At 39.5% G+C, this 20,350-nt stretch overlaps 1 protein-coding gene and 1 long non-coding RNA gene across 3 annotated transcripts; one reads left to right on the top strand and one right to left on the bottom strand.

Annotated features, from left to right (window-relative positions):
• Window positions 1-1,304: 1,304 nt before the first annotated feature.
• Window positions 1,305-14,878, top strand: LOC116036377. Its single transcript, XR_004101574.2, has 4 exons — window positions 1,305-1,484; window positions 3,312-3,725; window positions 3,783-4,092; window positions 14,867-14,878. It is a non-coding gene; the product is annotated as an uncharacterized LOC116036377 (long non-coding RNA).
• LOC116036353 (extensin-like) lies at window positions 8,385-16,549 on the bottom strand. 2 transcript variants are annotated; one of them, XM_031279881.2, is made up of 3 exons: window positions 16,437-16,549; window positions 8,980-9,404; window positions 8,385-8,946 (listed from the first exon to the last, which is right to left on the bottom strand). In XM_031279881.2, the coding sequence occupies exons 1-3, from the start codon at window positions 16,533-16,535 to the stop codon at window positions 8,409-8,411; spliced, it is 1,062 nt and encodes a 353-aa protein (XP_031135741.2). In that variant the 5' UTR covers window positions 16,536-16,549; the 3' UTR covers window positions 8,385-8,408. The 2 variants fall into 2 exon arrangements, with proteins under 2 accessions (XP_031135741.2, XP_035859568.1); XM_036003675.1 differs by having other exon boundaries at window positions 8,385-9,404.
• Window positions 16,550-20,350: the final 3,801 nt, after the last annotated feature.

Genomic DNA, 20,350 nt, shown 5'->3' with positions numbered 1-20,350 from the left:
TGCATGTTCCTTACAAATGGGGCACCATTTGAAAGGGAACTAAACAGGCTTTCCAACGGCATAAGATTATTGCCGAAAAGCATTGTTACCACAGAGAAATAATCTACCAAACACAAATTTCCTTACTTTTTGTGCTAAGTTTATATAAAAAGTGTACATTGGAAGTAGTTACCAAACCTGCCTTTAACTAGTTGTTTTGGTGCCTAAACTTAAAAGCCGTCGCCGCAGGACAGTCTCCTTTTGACGGCTAAACTCAACTGCAACGACAGAAAGCGGGAAAGCAGGCAGAGGACCAAACCACTTTGAGGCAAGGTAGGGGGGACTAAAAATGTTTCTAAACTTAAAACACATTTTTTTGCCCTGTTTGCATTTGTATCATTTTACTACTTACACAATTATTTTAAGTATAGGCCTATATCAATGTATTATTCACAATACACAGTATGGTTTTTAATATTTTTACAGGGGGACAACCCCGTGAGTCTGATCAGTGTGTCAAAATTACACATTTCCTGCAGTAAATAATCTGTGAAGGAAACACTGGAGAGTTGAATCACTTGGTGTCGGCATGGAAGGAGACACAGTCTGCAGATTGGCAGTTAAAGCAGCCATATTATGCTCATTTTCAGGTTCATAATTGTATTTTAAGGTTGTACCAGAATAGGATTACATGGTTTAATTTTCAAAAAACACCATATTTTTGTTGTACTGCAGTGCTCTCTCTCACTGCTGCAGATCCTCTTTTCACCTGGTCTCTGTTTTAGCTACAGAGTGAGACCTCTTTTCTTCTTCTTTTTCTGTACTATCTTTGATTGCACTTGCACATGCCCAGTAGCTCAGATGTAGATCATGTCAGCTAGCTAGCTCCATAGACAGTAAAAGAGGCTGTTTCTACAACTCCGGTCAGTTACAAGGCAGGATTAGCTGGGAGACTTCTAAATGAGGGCGCACATGTAAGTAGTTCTTTTGTAGATTATGGTGAACTTGTGTGTGTTGTAGCAGTGCATTGCTATTGAGAACGAGGTAGCATGCTAGCGTTAGCATGCTAGCGTTAGCATTAGCATGCTACGAGCTAATGGTTGCGGTTAGCCTGCTCGTTTCGGCTTGTGACGTCACAAGCCATGCCGATTTTGAACAGCTCACCCAGAGACTGAAGGCAGGACACATTCAGAAACTGTATCTCACTCAAAACAGCATGGATGGATTTTTTTCAAAGTTTGTATGTGTTTGGAAGCACCAGAGACACAACATAACACCCCAAATCCCAGAAAAAGTGTTTTTTTCATAATATGGGCACTTTAAAGCAGAGCAGACTATGTCACGTAGTCTCGCATTGTGGAGGAAGGTCTGGCTAAACCTGCAGAGGTAAGAACGACTGAGAGGAGGGAAGGATACAAACTCATCAGCTGACCAACGTTAGCGGATTAAACATTGTTTCACTTTCTTTTACACAAGAGACATCTCACATCTGCATCCAAATTACAGTAAGTAATCATTTACTTTTAAACAATGTTGATTTGTTTCCTTTATGTTGTTCTTAAGTCTTCTCATTGTATTTTACTTTTCTTCTGAGCGACACTTCCATGTTATAACTTGTAAACTGTTCTAAAAATAATTGTGATTATCATTAAACATTTTAAACAAATGAACAGGATATGTGTAAAACGTCTAGCTCTCACCCAGGTTATAATAGTTTTTAATTTTCAATTAGTAATAATTATTTTAGTTTTGACTTTTAGATTTTACTTTAAATTCTAGTTTTCTTTAGTTCTAGTTTAATTTCCGTTTTTCAGAAAGGTTTAGTTTTCAATAATTAGTTTGTTTTTTGTCAGGGCAAGGTATAATGTCTCAGTAGTATACAAATGGTTGAAGCATGGCTATGATGTTTAATTTGTAATCTTTAAACTATTTTAGTGTCCGATGTGAAACAGTTACAGCACTATCTCTTGTCACTTCCGTTCAGTTTCTGTGGTTCAGTGTCATGAGGGTGACGGCACTTCCCTTTTCTGATTTTTGAGGAATGTAGAACTACGGGGTTCCGATGTCTGGGGGTTGTGCAACAGAATTGATCGAAAGTGCAGAAAGGGAAGTACAACTACAAGAGCTTTATTCAATTAGTTACCCAGAGGGAATGTCCGTGGAGGATTTATCATGCAATCAATTTTTGCTGACCAATAATATATTTGCAAATTTGGTAAAGCCATTCCACCACACTGCTTTGGCCGCTGTAAAAACAACTTTCTAATCTGAGGTGTTTTACTATTCCAAATAAATGATGAAATAAGGCTGTTGAGCCTTTTTAAAGAAAGCTTTTGTAAGGAAGAATGAAATGGACCGGAATAGATATAGCGACTTTAGAAACATTTATTTTGATTCTGTTGATTCGCCTAGCTGGGGAAAAGGACATGGTGGACCAACGAATCAGATCCTATGGAGTACGTTGCATTATTGGAGTAAATTAGCCTTCAGCAGAAACTGATATGCCAAGATAACTAAATTAACTATTTATTGTTTGTGAACAATGAATGAAAGGGGATCTGCCTGACAACTGTATAGGCAAGAGTTCCCTTGTATCAAGGTTGAGTTTATACCCCGAAAACCTACCAAATTCGTTGAGTTTCGAGAACATATGGAATTGATGAAAGAGGGTTCGATATAAACAGAAGGATGTTGTCTGCATAAAAGGGATGTCATGAGAACTGGTACTTCGCTACCAAGTCAATACCAAAATTCTGAAAACATGACAGTATTCATTTTCCAAAAGTACTGTAGGTACCGAGGAATGCAATTCTTCCGGGGGCAGTATAATATGCCTAACGTTACAAATGTTCTGGAGCGCCGCTACATGCACGGTGTTCACTGGCGGCTTGACTGCAGTCAGCCTCAGGCTTTAACGTAGCTACATCTACAGCAACGGCTTCCACAACTTCACCTCGAACTCCCAAACCGCAAGTAAGTCCAGTTCTCTCTGCCGTTGTCTTTCACAGCCTAACGTTAGCTACGATCGCTGACATTAGCTAACTTCAGCGCTTGTTTTAGCGGACCTCTATAACATTTGTCTTTTACACGTTTTCTGAAAGCACACCTCACATTCGCAGACAAATACAAAAACACAAACACATAAAAAGCAAAACTCAAAACAAATGGCCAGCAAAATGAAACTCTGCCTTTAAGCAACGGTAACCTATGTCTTCTCAAAATGGTAATTTCTGTTCAAATTAAAATCTGTTGAAACACTAAATGCCTAACTGCAATCACTGTGATTTAGTTTATAGTTCTATCTGATTAATGTCAGTCCATTTTGTTCCAAGATAACCCGGATCATGGAGGTCGTGCCAGCGATAGTGGAGGTCGTACCAGTGATCGGGAAGGTCATAGAAATGATCATCAAGGTCTCGAAAGGCGTCCACTACCTGATTAACACTATGAAGGAAAATAATGAGACCTATTCCAGCATTTCCCAGAGACTCAAAGTACTGGAGGACCTGGTGAAGTCCATTCAACAGGATGTAAATGAAGACTCCGTTAACGCTGCTTTAGAAAAACTCGGAGCTGTTCTGTCTTCAGCTTATTGGAAGATCGAGGATTTCAAAGGTAAACGGAAATTAAGTCGGATGTTGAAATCCAGACACTACAAATCAGAGTTCGCTAAAATGAACCAAAATCTCACTGAGGCCTTTGAGTGTCTCTCTGCGGCTCTGCATGTCCACGAAAGGAAGAAGCTGGTAGCACAGGAGAAGAAGCTGGTAGCACAGGAGAAGAAGCTGGTAGCACAGGAGAAGAAGCTGGTCGAACATGAGAACATGATTCGTGTGCACGATAAGGAACTGCGAAGACAGAACCCAGAGCGTAACGGTAGCTGTATTATACTATAAAAGTTTTACAAGACCTTCCTCCACAGTGCTGCAGAGGAGGGTCCGGCTAGTCCACACAGCATTCCGGGATGGGAGTAACACGTGCTCTAGTTTATTGGCATTTTTTTTAAACCAATCACAATCGTAATCGTCACTAAGCACCGGACAGATCTCCTGAGCCGCGGCAAAATAGCCTCGGAAAGGAACTTGTTTTGGTGGAACATGTGTACGTTCAAAAGTTGCAATCCCCAAAGTGGAACCTCGTGGATATAAACTATACTACAAAGAAGAAGAGCATGCTGCCTCATAGACTCTTGACAGGACCAGTTGTTGAGTGCTAACAACATTGATGTAGCCTGACAAGCCAGACCCACTTCCAGATGTTGGGTCTGGGAACTCACCATTGGCAGGGCTCAATCCGAGGGGCGGGATAAACGGTTGTCTTTCAAATTCCCTCTGCACGCAATAGGATAGAGCTACAACCAACCAGAGCAACGCTAGTTGATAGATTAAATTTTTGCCGTATCCGGTCAGCAAAACTCCGAACACATTTTTAAGAATGACTTCAGTGCCGTTCTTTGTTCTTTTCTCAAAGAAAAGCTGAACTCCATGTCTTCCAGAGTCGCGGCCAAAGCCGATTCCAAAGACTGCTGTTCCCAGCAGCAGCAGCAGCCATAAGCCCGCCCACCGACTCTATACACGATGTGATTGGCCCGACTAAAGTTAGGTTTTTCCAGCTCGCAAGCCAACGGAGAGTTGCTAGACCCCCTGGCTGCAAATTACATTTGCTGCCGCTGGGGTGCGTCTAGATTTCTAGGCTAACATTGATGATGACAAGGCTCCATACTTTTACCATCACGTTAGACTATAGACAGAAACCTTCATGTCATGTTTCAGACTCTAATATGAATCAATATGAGGGACCAAATGGTGCAAGACACTTTTAGTGCAATGTAAATGTGTTGTACAGGAATCACAGACATGCTCCCATCAATCACAGGAATGCCTCATTGTTTGCACTTGATTTGTACCTTTGAAACCCAGGAAACATTCATGTAAACGCGAGTCCACAGAATATTTACCAAATGATATCCTAAATGACAGAGGAGGGAAGGATAACAACATGTTAAACGTCTTTGTTTCCCTTTCATTTCTTTCATACCTGCATTAAGACAGACAGTTCGTATTACAGTAAGTAATCATTTCTTTTTAGTGGTTGTTTATTAGTTTAAATGCTTATTTGTTACCTTAATATTGTTCTGAAATCTTTCATAGTATTTTACTTCACTTTTGTCACTGGGCTAATTATGATTTATAGAAAACATTTCGTACTAAATAAGATTTTTTTATAACTCAAACAGCTCAGTATGGGTCACACTTTATGAATTTCATACATAATAATAATTAACATGTTACCCCCTTCTGGTTTTAAAGTTGTGCTAATATATACAATGGATTACCTAACTATGTGTAATGTGAATATTGAGAATTTTTCTTTCAACATTCGATGGACAGCGGTGGTTCTGGATGTTTTGGTGCTTGAGATAAACTGTCCCTTTAAGAGTGAACAGGTGGAGCATGCCGGGGTAAACATATGCAAAATGTGGGAGAGAAAATCAGCCTAATGAGAACATAAACATCGTTACCAATAAATTAAAACATGAACATAATTGTGTGCATTAAGGACAGTGTTGGAAGAAGTATTATTCAGATCTCTTATTAAAGTAAAAGTACTAATACCGCACTGTAAAAACACTCTGTTACAAGTAAAAGTCATGCACTGAAAATGTTATTTATAATAAAACATCAGATTTTATAAACGACATGTGTTTTGTGAGCAGGAATCCTAATGTGTAAAGTAACTAGTAACTAAAGCTGTAACAGATGAATGTAGTGGAGTAACTAAAGTAACTAGTAACTAAAGCTGTCAGATTAATTTAGTGGAGTAAAAAGTACAATATTTTTCTCTGAAATGTAGTGGAGTAGAAGTAGAAAGTGGCATGAAAAGAAAACACTCAAGTAAAGTACCTTAACATTTGTACTTAAGTACAGTACTTGAGTGAATGTACTTAGTTACATAAAGTAAACCAACTTACAGGACGCACACATCAGGTCTCAGGTTAAAAGAAAAGAACAAAGAGATGAAGGCTGAGTATGTTTCTCCTCTCATCGGGCTGATTAACGTCACCTGGAGGGGGCGTACCTTTCCATGCAGGAGCATTTGGTTTACCCTCCCGGCCTCAGGTCTGGTCATGTGACTTTTACTTTTTGCTTTTCTGGGTCAAAATTTTAAATTAAAACTCTTTTTTCAAAGTTTTGGTCACTTTTGTCGAAGTTTTTGTCGCTTTTGCCAATATTTTAGTTACTTTTTTCAACGTTTTTGTCACTTTCAGATGTTTATGTTGTTTCTTTCTGACATTTTTGTTGTTGTTTTCCAAGTTTTTGAAGCTTTTTTCCAACATTTGTCACTTTTTCAATGTTCTTTTTTATCAAGTTTTGTTAAATTAAAGCTTATAAACTTAAAGGTGCAGTAGGTAAGACTTATAAAACTAACTTTTTGTCATATTTGCTGAAACTGACCCTATGTTCCAGTAGAACTACATGAAGCAGGTAATTAAAAATAAATCCTACTCCTCTGGCACCACCTACAGCCTGTAGTGAGATTTGCAAAAATCCACCGCTCCCTGTTCAGATGCACCAATCAGGGCCAGGGGGGGGTGTCTAACTGAGAAGTTTTTGGTTTTGGCTAAGTCCTGGATCTTCCCAATCCTACCTACAGCACCTTTAAATCATCACATAATTAAATAAAAAATAAAATAACTTAGAACTGGTGTGAAGACAAGCACCAAACGTGTTCTAGGTTGGTTTAGCTTCTCACGTCTTGAATTTTGTCCAAAAAAAGATATGATTTTCTCAGATGAACTGAATGAATAATTTTACCACGTGATACCCAATAGGATTGAAAGAATAGTTGTGACAGTGACTCACTGGTCTTGTGTAATGCAGAGTATAATCTATGTCCATAATTAATACTAGTAGCTAGTAGTTTCTGTCTAACGACCAGAAGATGATGCTATGAGTCTTTTCTGTGTGTGTTTAAAATACAGACTTCCTGCAGTAAATTAATCTGTGGGAGAGAAATGAAATACTGGCTCCAAAAGAAGAAGTCAGTTTCTATGGAAGTCTATGAGAAAATGAGCCCACTTCTCACTTAATGTATTACCTCAGTAAACATTTTCATAATGAGTTTACGGTCTTAATCACTAGTTTCAAGTCTTCTTAAATACATCATGATGTTGATTTTGTATGATGGTCCCATTTATTTAATAATAGAGGATAAAGCAGGGGATGCTTAGGACCTGTCATGTCTATCATGAGAAGAAGATGATCAAACAGGGGAACATGATTTGCGTGGACGATAAGGAACTGCAAAGAGAAATCAGAGTTCCACAAGAGATGGAGCTACGAGTCTCAAGAAATCTGGGTCTTTTCTGATCAGTTTGTATAAAATACAAATTTTCCTGCAGTCAATCTGTAAGAAAAGAGAATATGATGATATAATTAGCTTTTACACATCATTAAAATAGGAAAAGTAGTATTTAATCATTGAAGACATTATTGTTGGAAGTGAACTTACGTTTTAAGCATATTTTATCATATTTATGTGTTCCCGAGGTCAAAAATGAATCTCCACGCTCAAGTATTAAAGTTCGCTCCTTTAATCAAAAACAAGTTCTCTGTAACATGTTTTAACAACAACGTATTGTTTTTCACACATACAGTTCATGAGTTATCACATTTGATTAATTTAAATGACAATAGTGATTTGCATTTTAAATACAAAAGAACATTTAAAGTGCTTTAAATCCTTCAATCTTTTGGATATGTGAAAATAACTTTTCCTTTATATAGCACAAGAGGTATACAGTGCTTCACATAGACATGATAATAATGAATAGTAAATATATTGAATACAAGCAGAAAAACAACAAACACCCATGTTAACTATGCAGGTTATTCTCTTTTATACTCAGAGTTCAGAAAGATTTTTTTTCCCAGGAGCATGAATGAACAGTTTTGTAAGATGATAGCTATCACCACTCTGGAGTATTTTACAATTTATTGACCCTTTAAAATGAATAACACATAACGTTGTTAACCCTCTTATCTTCACTTTAAAGGGTATTTGCATATAACCTGATACCCATGTACTTTATATCTAAATGTTCAGGGAAAATTCAGCTTTCTGTTTAGCGAGGCTCAAAGTCCTAGAGCAAAGGGTTAAGAGGTCATTTGGGCCTAAAGCTGAAAAGTTCATTTTTTTCGTCACTTTTTGAAATTCTTCAAATCTCTTGTGAAAACAAACATTTACTCATGTGGACGAATTGTTTTGGTGCTTGGAATGAGTTCACCAAAGTCTTAGGCTAACTAAAGTATTGTAATATATGAATAAAATAGCAGATACATATGTATAGATGTCTATACATATCATGTCTAAAATGAAGTTTGGCTTTTTATTTTATAAAGATATGCCTTGTTTAACTTCTGCCAATCTTAGGGGGAGTAACCAAAGTTTGTTTTGACAGATATTACAGTAGTTTGTGGCGAAAAAGCCCTTGGGGCTATGGTGCCCATGACCAGTGGCTTATAGCTAGGCATGGGAGCTGGGGGGTTACACATCACCGTGGGCATGGGGTTGGAGTAATACATGGTCGCGGGGGCCATGGGGTTGGCGTAATACATGGTCGCGGGGGCCATGGGGTTGGCGTAATACATGGTCGCTGGGGGGTTACACATGGTCATGGGGGCTCTGGGGCTGGGGTTATTCATGGGAGCTGGTGGGTTGTACATGTTCGCGGGGGCCATGGGGCTGGGGTTATTCATGGGAGCTGGTGGGTTGTACATGTTCGCGGGGGCCATGGGGCTGGGGTTATTCATGGGAGCTGGTGGGTTGTACATGTTCGCAGGGGCCATGGGGCTGGGGTTATTCATGGGAGATGGTGGGTTGTACATGTTCGCGGGGGCCATGGGGCTGGGGTTATTCATGGGAGCTGGTGGGTTGTACATGTTCGCGGGGGCCATGGGGCTGGGGTTATGTACGGGCGCTGTGGCCATGGGGCTGGGGGGAGGCAGAGGGGTTGTGTACAGTGTGTTGCCCTGCTCGATGTTTAGAGTCCCAGACAGGACATGGAGGATATCAGTGAGAGTTCGGTCCATCCTCCAGAACTTGTCTTCTTGGTTGGACTTCAGGGCGTTCTTAAGAGCACTGGTTTTAGATAATTTCTCCATTTCTGTGGCGACAGAGTCCAGAGTGATGCAGAGATCCCTCAGCGTGGCCTCCACCATGGCAGAATTTTGGCCCGACCCTTTTTGTTTGATGGTGAGAACGAGTCTCTCCAGTGATTTGACTCTGTCTGAGATTTGGTGGCAGCGCTCCCTGTTGACCTTCACTTTCTCAACAGTGCGGAAGATTGTAAAACACAGGTTCAAGACAGAATCTTCAACGGATGTGTACGGTCCCGTGGCTCTTCTGATTAGATCCATATTTAGCTGTAGAGACAGAGAGACAGTCAGCTTGGATTAAAATGGAATAGTGCAACAGTGAAGTGAAGTGAACAAGACTGAACGTCTGGATCAATGGAAGTACATTTCAGGGCAAAGCCTGACATCCGCATTTTCTTTTTAACTGACATTCTGGTACTGATTGGTGGGATTGCTGTGGACGAAGTACACACGGCAATACACTGGTAAGAGCAAATAAGGTTCAACCAAATAACCAACTAATTTAAATAGCTCACGTTACTGTATTGTGTGAACAGTTCATTTCATTTAATATTTTATGTGGGGTTTTCTTTTGCGGGGTGCAAATGTTCCACCAAAACAAGCTCCTTCCTGAGACTATTTAGCAGAGCCACCGTCGCTGCGTCCGGAGCTTAGCGCCGCCCAAGACGATTGTGATTGGTTTAAACTAGGGCTGTAAATCGATTAAAAAAATGTATCTAATTAATTACAGACTCTGTGATTAATTAATCGAAATTAATCGCATACATAATTAACGGTGCCTGAACCGATACTTTTTAAGAAAGTAAAAAAAGAAAAGAAAAAAGAAGGGTACTAAACAACAGTTGGTGACATTAAAGAACGGCTTGTTTATTGCTAAGGCCATATGGTCCAAATTAAATGATTTAATAATAATGTATAACAATAACAATAACTTATTTCACTAGTAAATTGCTGTTGAACGACAAAAACAACCAAGGACATTTACAATAACTTCAAATGCACCACGAAGCTGTAGTTTACCAGTTTCATTGAACGCACCGTCTGTGTTGTTTTTCCGACTCGGCAGCTGCAGATTGTTACATCCCGCTGTTGAGTCACAGTCCTCTACAGCAGTGGTTCCCAACCTTTTTTCCTTGGCGCCCCCCCCTACTTATGTCTAAGAAAAGCTGAGCCCCCCCTCCGAAACCGAAGGTGAGGTAACTTTCCCTTACTTTCTTTTTTGATCCAGAGGAGTTATCAGCACTTTTACGTTTCTCCGCCATGTTTCGTTCATAAAATAGTGATGCTGTGGCGGCAGGAAAAACAAGGATGATAGCAGCTAGCAGCTAGCAGCTAGCAGCTAGCAGCTGACCTGATGACAGCAGGGTCCCAGGTTAAGAGGTCCCGGAGGTTTGGCCTACTAAGTATCCTGCCTACAAGTTTAAGCGAGAACAAAAATATATAGTTTTTATACAGACTTTTGTATACATTATATATTATAGTGTATTATCATAATTTGTTTAACGTGCAAATATTTTTTTTTTTTACCTCAACCTCAAACCAGATAAAGACGTGCGACCCCCCTGTGATCTTTGCCGCCCCCCTTAGGGGTCCCCGGACCCCAGGTTGGGAACCACTGCTCTACAGTAAAACACAGTCAAACTTCACACTGTTCAGCGTTAGCTGTCAGCATTGTAACCGTGTTTAATCCAGCTACTAGCTAGCTGTATGCTAACGTTAGCTGCTGTCGAGTATAGTGTTAACCAGAGTGATAGAGAAAGACAGAGTGGCGACACTCCCATTGGACTCCGTTGTACGCTTTTTGCCGCCTACTTCCGGGGTATGCAGTCTCGCATAGTTCCAAACAATCCATTCACGGTGTCGAACATCATTCATTTTCATTGCTGGCCGTGGAGTAACTTCTGAGGTAAGTTGATTAAATAGCTACCTCTTTTGAATTGTCAACTGTCTATATTTTATCAGAGGCCCTTTATGATGCATATACTTATATTTATTTGTATGTGTGCACAGCGTAATTATATATATTTTTATCTTGGTTCGTTAGCTTGACTTCGCCAGCTGTGAAGGTATCGCTACACCAACAATTACGAAGTTCAGTAGTGAATCTCTGACAACTTTTATTTAGTTAGTTATTGATGTTGGATTACTAGGATCATTAAAGTTGATTAAGGACGGATTTTATTTAGGTTTTATCTGCTGAACCTGACGGTGTTAGCTAGTCAGCTGAGTACTGTGTATCTAGAAATAAGGTTGCGTTTGTTTAATTATACCCTTGAAAGGGCTGTTGGCTTACATGTATGAATACAAATTATTCCACACAAAAAATATCAGTAAGTGACATTAATGACATAAGTTTAAATATGAAAAAGTATTAAGGCAAATTTCACAGTTGTGTTTTTTTTTACTGTTGATTTATTTAACGTGTTCCACTGTTTAAGTTCAATAATTGCAACATATTTCCAGAAGTCAGCGAGTAATCGTGTTAAATTATCGTGATTTCAATATTGACCAAAATAATTATGATCATATTTCTTTCCATATTCGAGCAGCCCTAGCTGGTGCTGGCGACGGCTGCTGAAATATGAGGCGACTGGAGGCTGCAGACGGTGTGCCGGGGATGGAGAGGCCAAAGACATCCATGGCAACCAGTAAGGTGTTTGGCAGTGGACTAGATGTTATGACCTTAGTTGAGGAAGTCTGCTGTGTTGAAATTGCCTTCTTAGTCTGACTCTTGCGGCCGAGGTACCCCTCATCACGGTAGTTTACCTTCGTCTCAGCCCTGATGCACTTTGATTGTCATCACATGTTTATATTTGACAGTGTCAGTATTTCTGTTTTAATCTGTGTACTTTGCTTGGATCCTTAACCTCAGCCTGATATATGTGGAGGATTTTTTTTGTTAATTAATCACTTATACTATTCCCCCCTGTTCCTTCACTTTGTTCTTGTTTTTCAAGTAAGATACACAGCACACCTGTTCACACATTTGTTCTTTTTCCACTCATGACTAACTTTGTTTTATTTATTGATACCCCTTGGCTCTACTTTGTTGCTCTTATTCATGCTATTTCCCACTTGTTTTTTATTCCACAAACCTCAGCCTGATATATGTGAAGAGGATTTATTTTATTAAACACTCAGCATCACAAACACTAACCCCCAAAACTCCTGGCTCCAGCTGTACATGCTGCATCCTCCTTTGCAGCGTGCGGATGTAGAATCTGCATTTGCTGGTTTTATAACCAGTGGTGCCTTTCTCCACTGTATTCCTTTTTTCTGTACTTGTTCTTGTTGTGTCACTCATTGTTTAATAAAAAAATACATTTCATTTATTCATCCAAGTGTAATGAGTTGTTATTCTTTAATATACTGTATGTGATACTTTGTGTATGGCTTAGTCTTAAAATGATCATGGTTGTGTGGTCAACTCCTGCCTCATCAGAAGAAGTGGGCTGGACACTAAATGCTGAATGGACTGTTGCTCCTCTGCTTTCTCAATCGCTCTCTGACCACAGGTAAGTGAATCGGAATTACAAGCAAAATCAAGGAAAATACAATAGTCCAGATGTGCAAAAAAGAACATCTTCAGAATCAGAAATACTTTAATAATCCCAGGGGGAAATTATTGTTGTTACCACTCCAGGTATACAAACAACATATACAAACAACATATATTATCCAGACTTTTAACATATATCTTGAAAAAAAGATGTAGTAAGGTTAAGGTTAACCCTTGTGTTGTCCTTCGGGTCCCCGGGACTTAGTTTATTTTTCACGTCCCCCGGTAACCCTCGCATAGTGATGTCATTTAACGTGAACTGGCACGGGGGGGTCCCAGACATGTTAGAACGAACGCGTTTGGACAGGCTAATACAAAATGTAAATAAACTAAACAAGCCCCGTGACACGAAGGACAATACAAGCCAGTAGCCTAGTGCTACTCATGCTAACACGGACGTGAAGCTTTCCCTCCAAAACTTAAAAACGTATCTATACATAGCTTTCAGTTGTCACCCTACCACTCCAAATGTAAAACTGGCATTTACAAATATGCAATAACAATCAAACAAGTACATGGGTATGTGTTTTTATTTATATTTACCATTCAATATAGCAATCGCTGCTGTCAGTCCCATAGTAGAACATGAGAGCGCTGCGTGTGTTTGGAACTATACGGGCTTACATGAACCACGTGACCACCCCGCTAGCGAGATCGAGTGTCGCAACTCTTACTATCTCTATGGCTCTGGTGTTAACTAGCTAGCGGTAGGCTAACGTTAGCTGCTGTGGAGTATAGTGTTAACTAGCTAGCGGTAGGCTAACGTTAGCTGCTGTGGAGTATAGTGTTAACTAGCTAGCGGTAGGCTAACGTTAGCTGCTGTCTAGTATAGTGTTAACTAGCTAGCGGTAGGCTAACGTTAGCTGCTGTTGAGTATAGTGTTAGCTAGCGTCACGTTCAGCGGTGTTTGTGTTGCCTGTGTCGTCTGTTTCAGAGCACCAGAGAGAAGTGCAGACATATCAGTGGCTCCAGATTTCGGTAGCCAGGGTTGGCAGGAAGAAGATTTTTAGTAAATGTTCCAGTTAATGATCCAGGCAGCACATTCTCGTCTCCCTCCTTCATTTTACAGTCCAATGGCGGCTAGAACGGCTCCGGGTCAAACGTCAATATGGAATGAATTAATCTGTGTTATTTTTTTTAACGCGTTATTTTTTCTCAGATTAATTAATCGAAATTAACGCGTTATTTAAAGCCCTAGTTTAAACAAATGCAAACAAGCCAGGGTGTTTTTTCTTCCTATCCCAGAATGCATCTGCGGTGTAGCCAGACCTTATTTCACAGCGCTGTGGAGATAGAGCCTTGAACTTGAATGAACTCAACTGAAATGAACAAAAACGCAAATTGCACAAATTAAACTGACCTAAGTTGAAGAGAATTAGTGAATTAAAAATGAACTAAGTCTGGAGTATTTGACAGCCTCTGAGTCTGTCTGTGTGAGTTTACCTGTGCAGGTTGCGGGCAGGTATGGAGGGTGGAGCCATCTTACCTGATGTTTTGCACCTGGGCCGGCTGGGTTATTTAAACTGACTCATTTTTTGCCACAAATTTGTAAAAATGAGTGAGGCAAATATATTTGATCGATCTTGAGAGAAACATCTAGAATTCCTAAGGTGCATTCAGATTGAACACAAAGTCGTTTTTTTGCCTTGTGTTGTTTCTGCTGATTTAACCACAGATAGATATTTGCATTTTTTTCATACCAAACAGCTTGTTTCACAGCATCACTCAGCCTGACTTTAAGCTGCAGTTGTGGTTGCTCAGAGCAATTCATTTATACCTGCAATACCTGATTTTATTTTGGAGTTTATTGTATACTGTTGGGTTGTATACTTATCATAATGCATCATATTTTATAAACCTAATAAGCACAATACCTCCCTCTGAAAGTAGAATAAGATCTGTACAGTCAAGTAAAGAACAACTACCTCAAATATGTACTTAAAGTACAGTACTTGAGTAAATGTACTTAGTCTAGTTTCCTCTTATCTTTGTACATTCACAAAGTCGAGTCAAGTGCATTCAGGAGGAACTGGTCTCTGTGATTTACCAGAAATGATTCACTGTCAGTTCTTGGAAATGACCGACATCTTTTATCTTTTACGAGAGAGCGGTCTGAGTTTCAAGCGATCAAGGGCAAATATTAATTACCTCGAATTCTATTAGTTTTAAGCTTGTTTTAGTCTATGTGTATGTTCTTTGAGAGCAACAAAAAGCCAGAATCAAATTCCTTGTATGCAAGGGTGTAACGTTGGGTTGAGAAGTGGGAGGGACACAAAACAGAGGGTCTGGATGTCCTCTGCCAGAGTTTCCATTTGAATCCCATTTCTACGTACATTTATTTTTTTGACCATAATAATAAATTATGCCAGAAAGGATAGTACTTAACTATGAGGGACTATAAGAAAAATGTCTTTCTTTGTTGCTTAAAATAGGGGCCAATCAACCGAGACTTATAGGCTAAATAAAGTATCAAACAAATTTGAAAGTGTGTGTGTGTGTGTGTGGGGGGGGGGGGGGGTTGAAAAGTGTGTGTGGAGGTTTTTAACACATTTTGTGTGTAATATCAGTATATATTTTGTAATATGTGCATGTATCAAAGCTGTCCTCTGAAAACCATATGACTCCAGATTTGAGCATATTAAATTTCCCAAAGAGTAAATTTGATAAGATATCATTTTTTAAATTTGAAATTCAAAACAGATTTTCTCAAACTGTCTGCGAGCGACTCCAAAGCAGTGAGGGAGCATGGATGTGTTGTTTTCAATATTAAATAAACTGTTCAATTCAAACATTATTATTTGAATTGGCTGTTTTGTCTCTGTGTCGTCGGACTTCAGCGTTGAATCCGAGACACAATGTACGTCACGCATGATCAGCGTGACTTTTTAAAAGAAATATGGAGGGTTAAAGTTCACGATTACTGTCAACTGAAAAAATGGATTATATTGTGTAACTATAATTTAATTTGGCTGTAATTGTAATCTAGGGTTAAAGTAGGAGGCCTTTTGTTTTTGGAGCTATTTCAGCATTACGTTGGTCCGTGAGTTTTTTATTTATTGGGTAAGCGGTCTGAAAAAGTTTGAGAAACAAGGATTGATGGAAGGTTCACATTTAATCAAGTCAGGTCCAGATTAGAAGACGTTTTTTCAGGCTTCAGCAGTCTGAATTAGACAAATCAAGAGGACATCTTCATACGTCAAACGTCTTTCAGTACCGATTACAGTCTTTGTGTTGCTGTTGCTCCACCGCAGCTCAACAAGAAAACACAGAGTGAATTAGGTACTAAAAAGATTGTAAACTTTGTTTAAAAAAGGCCTCATATTAGCTTCAGATTAACTTTGGAACGTATTTGTGCACAGAATAAGGATTGTGTGGATTTTGTCCACCATCACTTGCACTGACATTGAATTTGAAAGGAATCTTTGACGGGAAAAATAATTCAATTAAAACCAGTTTAAATGTTGATATGGGCACCTGACAGCCTGACAGACTTCAAAAGCAGTAAACTTATACTTTAAATGTTCCTTTATATCTTGAGCTAACTCTTCTTCAGCAATACATTTAAAAACCACATGGATTATCTGATAAATGTATTAATTGTCACAATGATTAAAAGTGGACAGTTTCTTTTAGCCCATGAAACATTAAGAGAGTTTATCAGGACAGCAGTGATAATGTAAGATCTCAGAAAGAAGCAGAGTTCAGTTTAAAATCATCAAAATCCTTAAAAGATTCTTTACCTGTTGGCCGCTGCCTGTCTGAATCCAAGTGTGCAAGTCAGAGACAATGACAATTGACAATAACAAAGTGTTCTTGTCATGCTTAAACATGTTTGGCATATTGCCAACACCGTGCCCACTGGCCAGAAAATGTGGGTGTGCTACATCTAATTACCTCGCCCATACATATACCGGTAAAGGCACTGCACTGTTTACTGGGAAGATTACTGGAAACCCCAAAGCTAAGCAAGTGGGCGACAGACAGACAAACAGACAGACAGACAGAACTCATCATGGCAGACAGACGGATGGCCCTTGACTGGCATATCATTATAGACATAGAGCATTTTTAACTGGATTATGTTTTAACTACTTTATATTCACTTAGCTTGTCCGGTTCAATGGTTCCAAACCTAGGGGTCGGGCCCCTCCAAAGGGTCACCAGATCAATCTGAGGGGTCGTGAGATGATTTAAGGGAGAGAGAGGGATAAACTAAGTACTGATATAACTTAGTTACTGTTACTCGGAAATGCGAGTGACCGCGAGCTTGGCCGCAGTCTATTTCTGTGAGAGAAACACTGCACGCTGCTACAGGATGCTGCTCTGATGCTGCTCTGATGCATCGCAGATTTCAAAGCACACCTGACTAAAGGAGCTGTTTAGCTTGCAGAGTACACATATTTAGAGTTTGTTTGAAAGCGTACCGAGACCCCCTCTTCTCAATACACTTTTGGTCCGCTTTTGGTCTGCAGCCATATACGATTGCTGCATTCACACCTTTCCAAACAAACAGCACCAAGGGGGGAAACCAACTCTAGAGTGATTCAACCAAACTAAATGAGGCAGGTGTGAAAGCCCCCAAACTGAAAACAACAAAAAACGTGAGTTGCACAAATTTACCTGACCTGAGCTGAAGTGTATTATTGAATTTAAAATCAATTAAATCTGGGGCGCCGGGATGATTCTCCTGGTAGAGCGTGCTCCGCATGTACAAAGGCTCATTCCTTGTTCCTTTGCTGCATGCCATTCCCCCTCTCTCTCCCCTTTCACACCTTCAACTGTCTTATATAAAGGCCTAAAAAATAATTTTAAAATTAAAATGAAATTAAAATGAATTAATAAAATCCTAAAATGCCCAACAATTATCTTAAGAAAAACAAAAGGATGAATTAAGTCTGGTGAACTGGAACTTAAGTGACACATTTCCTTTGTGGAGAAAATTTCCTCCGAAACCATCTCTTCAAATCTCTTTGTGAACCAAACTATTGAGAATGATTGGCAGCAGATCAACCCAGATTAAGTATCAGCAGAGCTGCACTTGCACATCTACCCTGACACTTAATACGGTTCACAGCATGTTGATTCCAGTCAGACAGGTGTGTTCACACTGAACGGAAAGCACATTTTAGAGAAGAATAGAAAGATACAAACGGGTGTGTGAACACACACTCTAGGTAGCAGGAATTTAGGTGCGCATGTGCGTGTCCATGCAAGTTGAAAAGTTTCAATTGGAGCAGAAATATTGCTTTTATCCCGAGGCAGTATGACTCCACTTCATGAAGGTAGATATGGTGATATGGTGATTAAGGCTGTTTTTTGAATTTATGACTTGTGTAAGTTTTCTTGCCATAAAATTAATGAATTTGCCCGCACACATGATACATATCTGCAATACTGAAGCTATTACCTATCCATCTGAGGAGGAAAAAAGATTATATAATATTCCCGGGAGACATGGCGTACCCTTTTGTGTAAACTGACCCAACATCTTTTTTGTTTGTGGATCATATAAGACGAAAAAAGGAAACTAAAGCTAGAGGAAATACCACTTGTCACTGCTTATAGTTGTTAGCTAGCTACTGCTGATTAGATTAGATTCAACTTTATTGTCATTGTGCAGAGTACAAGTACAAAGACAACGGAATGCAGTTTGCGTCCAACCAGAAGTGCAAAAAAGCAGAAAAGTGCAATGTGATATTCAAGTATAAACAGGTATAGACAGGTGGTGCATAGGCAGGACAAGAAATGCATGTTTATGCATTGAGACGTGTTTATGGCATTTTGAGTGCAGTGGTTCATTTTGAAGGAGATATGAGGCATTTTGTGTGTGCAGTTTTGGGAATTTTGTGTAAACTTTTGGAAAGAGGAGACATTGTTTTTGAAAATGTGTGCAAGCAGTTGTAAAAAAAAAAAAAAAAACTGTAATGAGCACGCTTTTTGATGCACCGAAATATATTTACTACAATGTGGTCAAATTGCTTACCAAGATCATGTACCACCTTTTTTCAGTCCACACACACACACACACACACACACACACACACACACACACACACACACACACACACAGACACACATACACACACACAGTCCACAAGTTTAAAGACCTCTCTAACAACAGAATACATTTAGGGACCTTTGTTGTAATAAATAATAAAATATAAATAATAATTTAAAAAATGGACTTAAATTATGGACCTTTGGCTGTGTGGGGGGGGGGGAGTTGTTTGAACCACCTGGACCCACCCTGTCTGCGTGCTTAGAGTGTCAGTACGTCTCTCGTACAGTAAGTGCCTCACTGGGACTTGTCTCGCTGGATTTTGTGAATAGTTTTATGGTTGACTGAACTAGAGCACAGTGATGAGTTGTCTACAGTGATATGTTATCAAGTGTTCAAGAATTCATATCTGAGAACCAGCAGGGAAAGCAGATTGCATGTTACGTCTTCAGGGTGACTTCTGCAGAGTATTTCTGACATTTTTCCCACCAGAGTGCCTTTTAAAAAACAGCAGTCTGTGTTCGATTGTTTTTAATTACTGCTTTCTTGACATGGATAGAGACTGAACCCCAGTGCCGGAATTGGACCAAAAAAAGTTGCCAGTAATTCAGCAGTTGCATGACCTGATCATCACATTTCTTAGATATATTTATATTCACATGTATATCTTGTAGGGGTGACCCTGAATTTTATTATTATTTTTTATTAACCTTTATTTTACCAGGAAATAATCCCATTGAGATTCAGAATCTGTTTTTCAAGGGAGTCCTGGCCAAGACAGCAATACAGTAGTTCCATATTTAAAATATACAGTAAAAAAACAGACAACATAAAACAGAAAAAGACAGTTGGCAATTTAACATCATCTCAATGTAATCACCAGCAGCGCCCAGTAACAGCACATGTGTATTTAGTACTCAAATAGTCCTTTATCCTAATTTTAAACTGTGTCATTGTTGGTAGGTCAGTCTAATTTAAGATGGTTCTGCAATTTATACCAGGATGAGGGTGCAAACACTTTAAAGGCACTTTCACCAAAGACAGTTTGCGTTCGGGGAATGTCATACATGATTTGCCCATATGATCGAAGATTACATTTCCTGGTGGTGACTTTAGGAGTCAGGAGACAACATAAGTAAGGAGGCAGTTTACACAGTATGGCCTTAAAAAGAAAAATATACGAATGCTCCAACCTGCGATTGTGCAAAGAATAGTCAACTATTCGATGATTTGTTCTAAGGAGCCTGAATCAACTTCCAATTTCACAGTCAAATTGTTGTAGTGTCTGAAAATGCGGTAATGAAAAAAAGGACCATTCCATTCGGGTGAACAGCACACGCAACGGAAGGAATAAAAGCACAGCAACGGTTTTGTTTTCTTTATACTGCACACCTTTATCCAGTAGGCACTTTTTAAATATGTGGCGGGGTGATGAGGAAAGTGGGGACAGGTGAGCAGGTGGGGAAAGCAGGGAGAGTCCGAGGGCGTGTGGTTTGTTACCTTTACAGCTTCCACGCTCCGAACCATAGTTGGGAGTGAGCTGGTCTCAACCTAATAACTTGGCTCGTGGCAGGTAACTTGCGTCTAGTGGTCTGGGTTAACAGAGCCGAAGCTCAAAACAGTGAGGCGTTGGTTGGTTGCAGCAATGAACTCAGG

The sequence above is a fragment of the Sander lucioperca genome, chromosome 7, assembly GCF_008315115.2.
Source record: "Sander lucioperca isolate FBNREF2018 chromosome 7, SLUC_FBN_1.2, whole genome shotgun sequence".
NCBI lineage: Eukaryota > Metazoa > Chordata > Actinopteri > Perciformes > Percidae > Sander > Sander lucioperca.
The sequence above is the reverse complement of the archived record's forward strand: the minus strand, read 5'-3'. Positions and strand labels throughout refer to the sequence as shown.

Excerpts from the sequence above, each read along its gene's own strand:
- LOC116036353 (XM_036003675.1), bottom strand. The coding sequence starts at position 16,535 with ATGCCAAACATGTTTAAGCATGACAAGAACACTTTGTTATTGTCAATT. Across the intron at positions 9,405-16,436 it reads AGACAGGCAGCGGCCAACAG|CTAAATATGGATCTAATCAG; the intron begins GTAAAGAATCTT and ends CTGTCTCTACAG.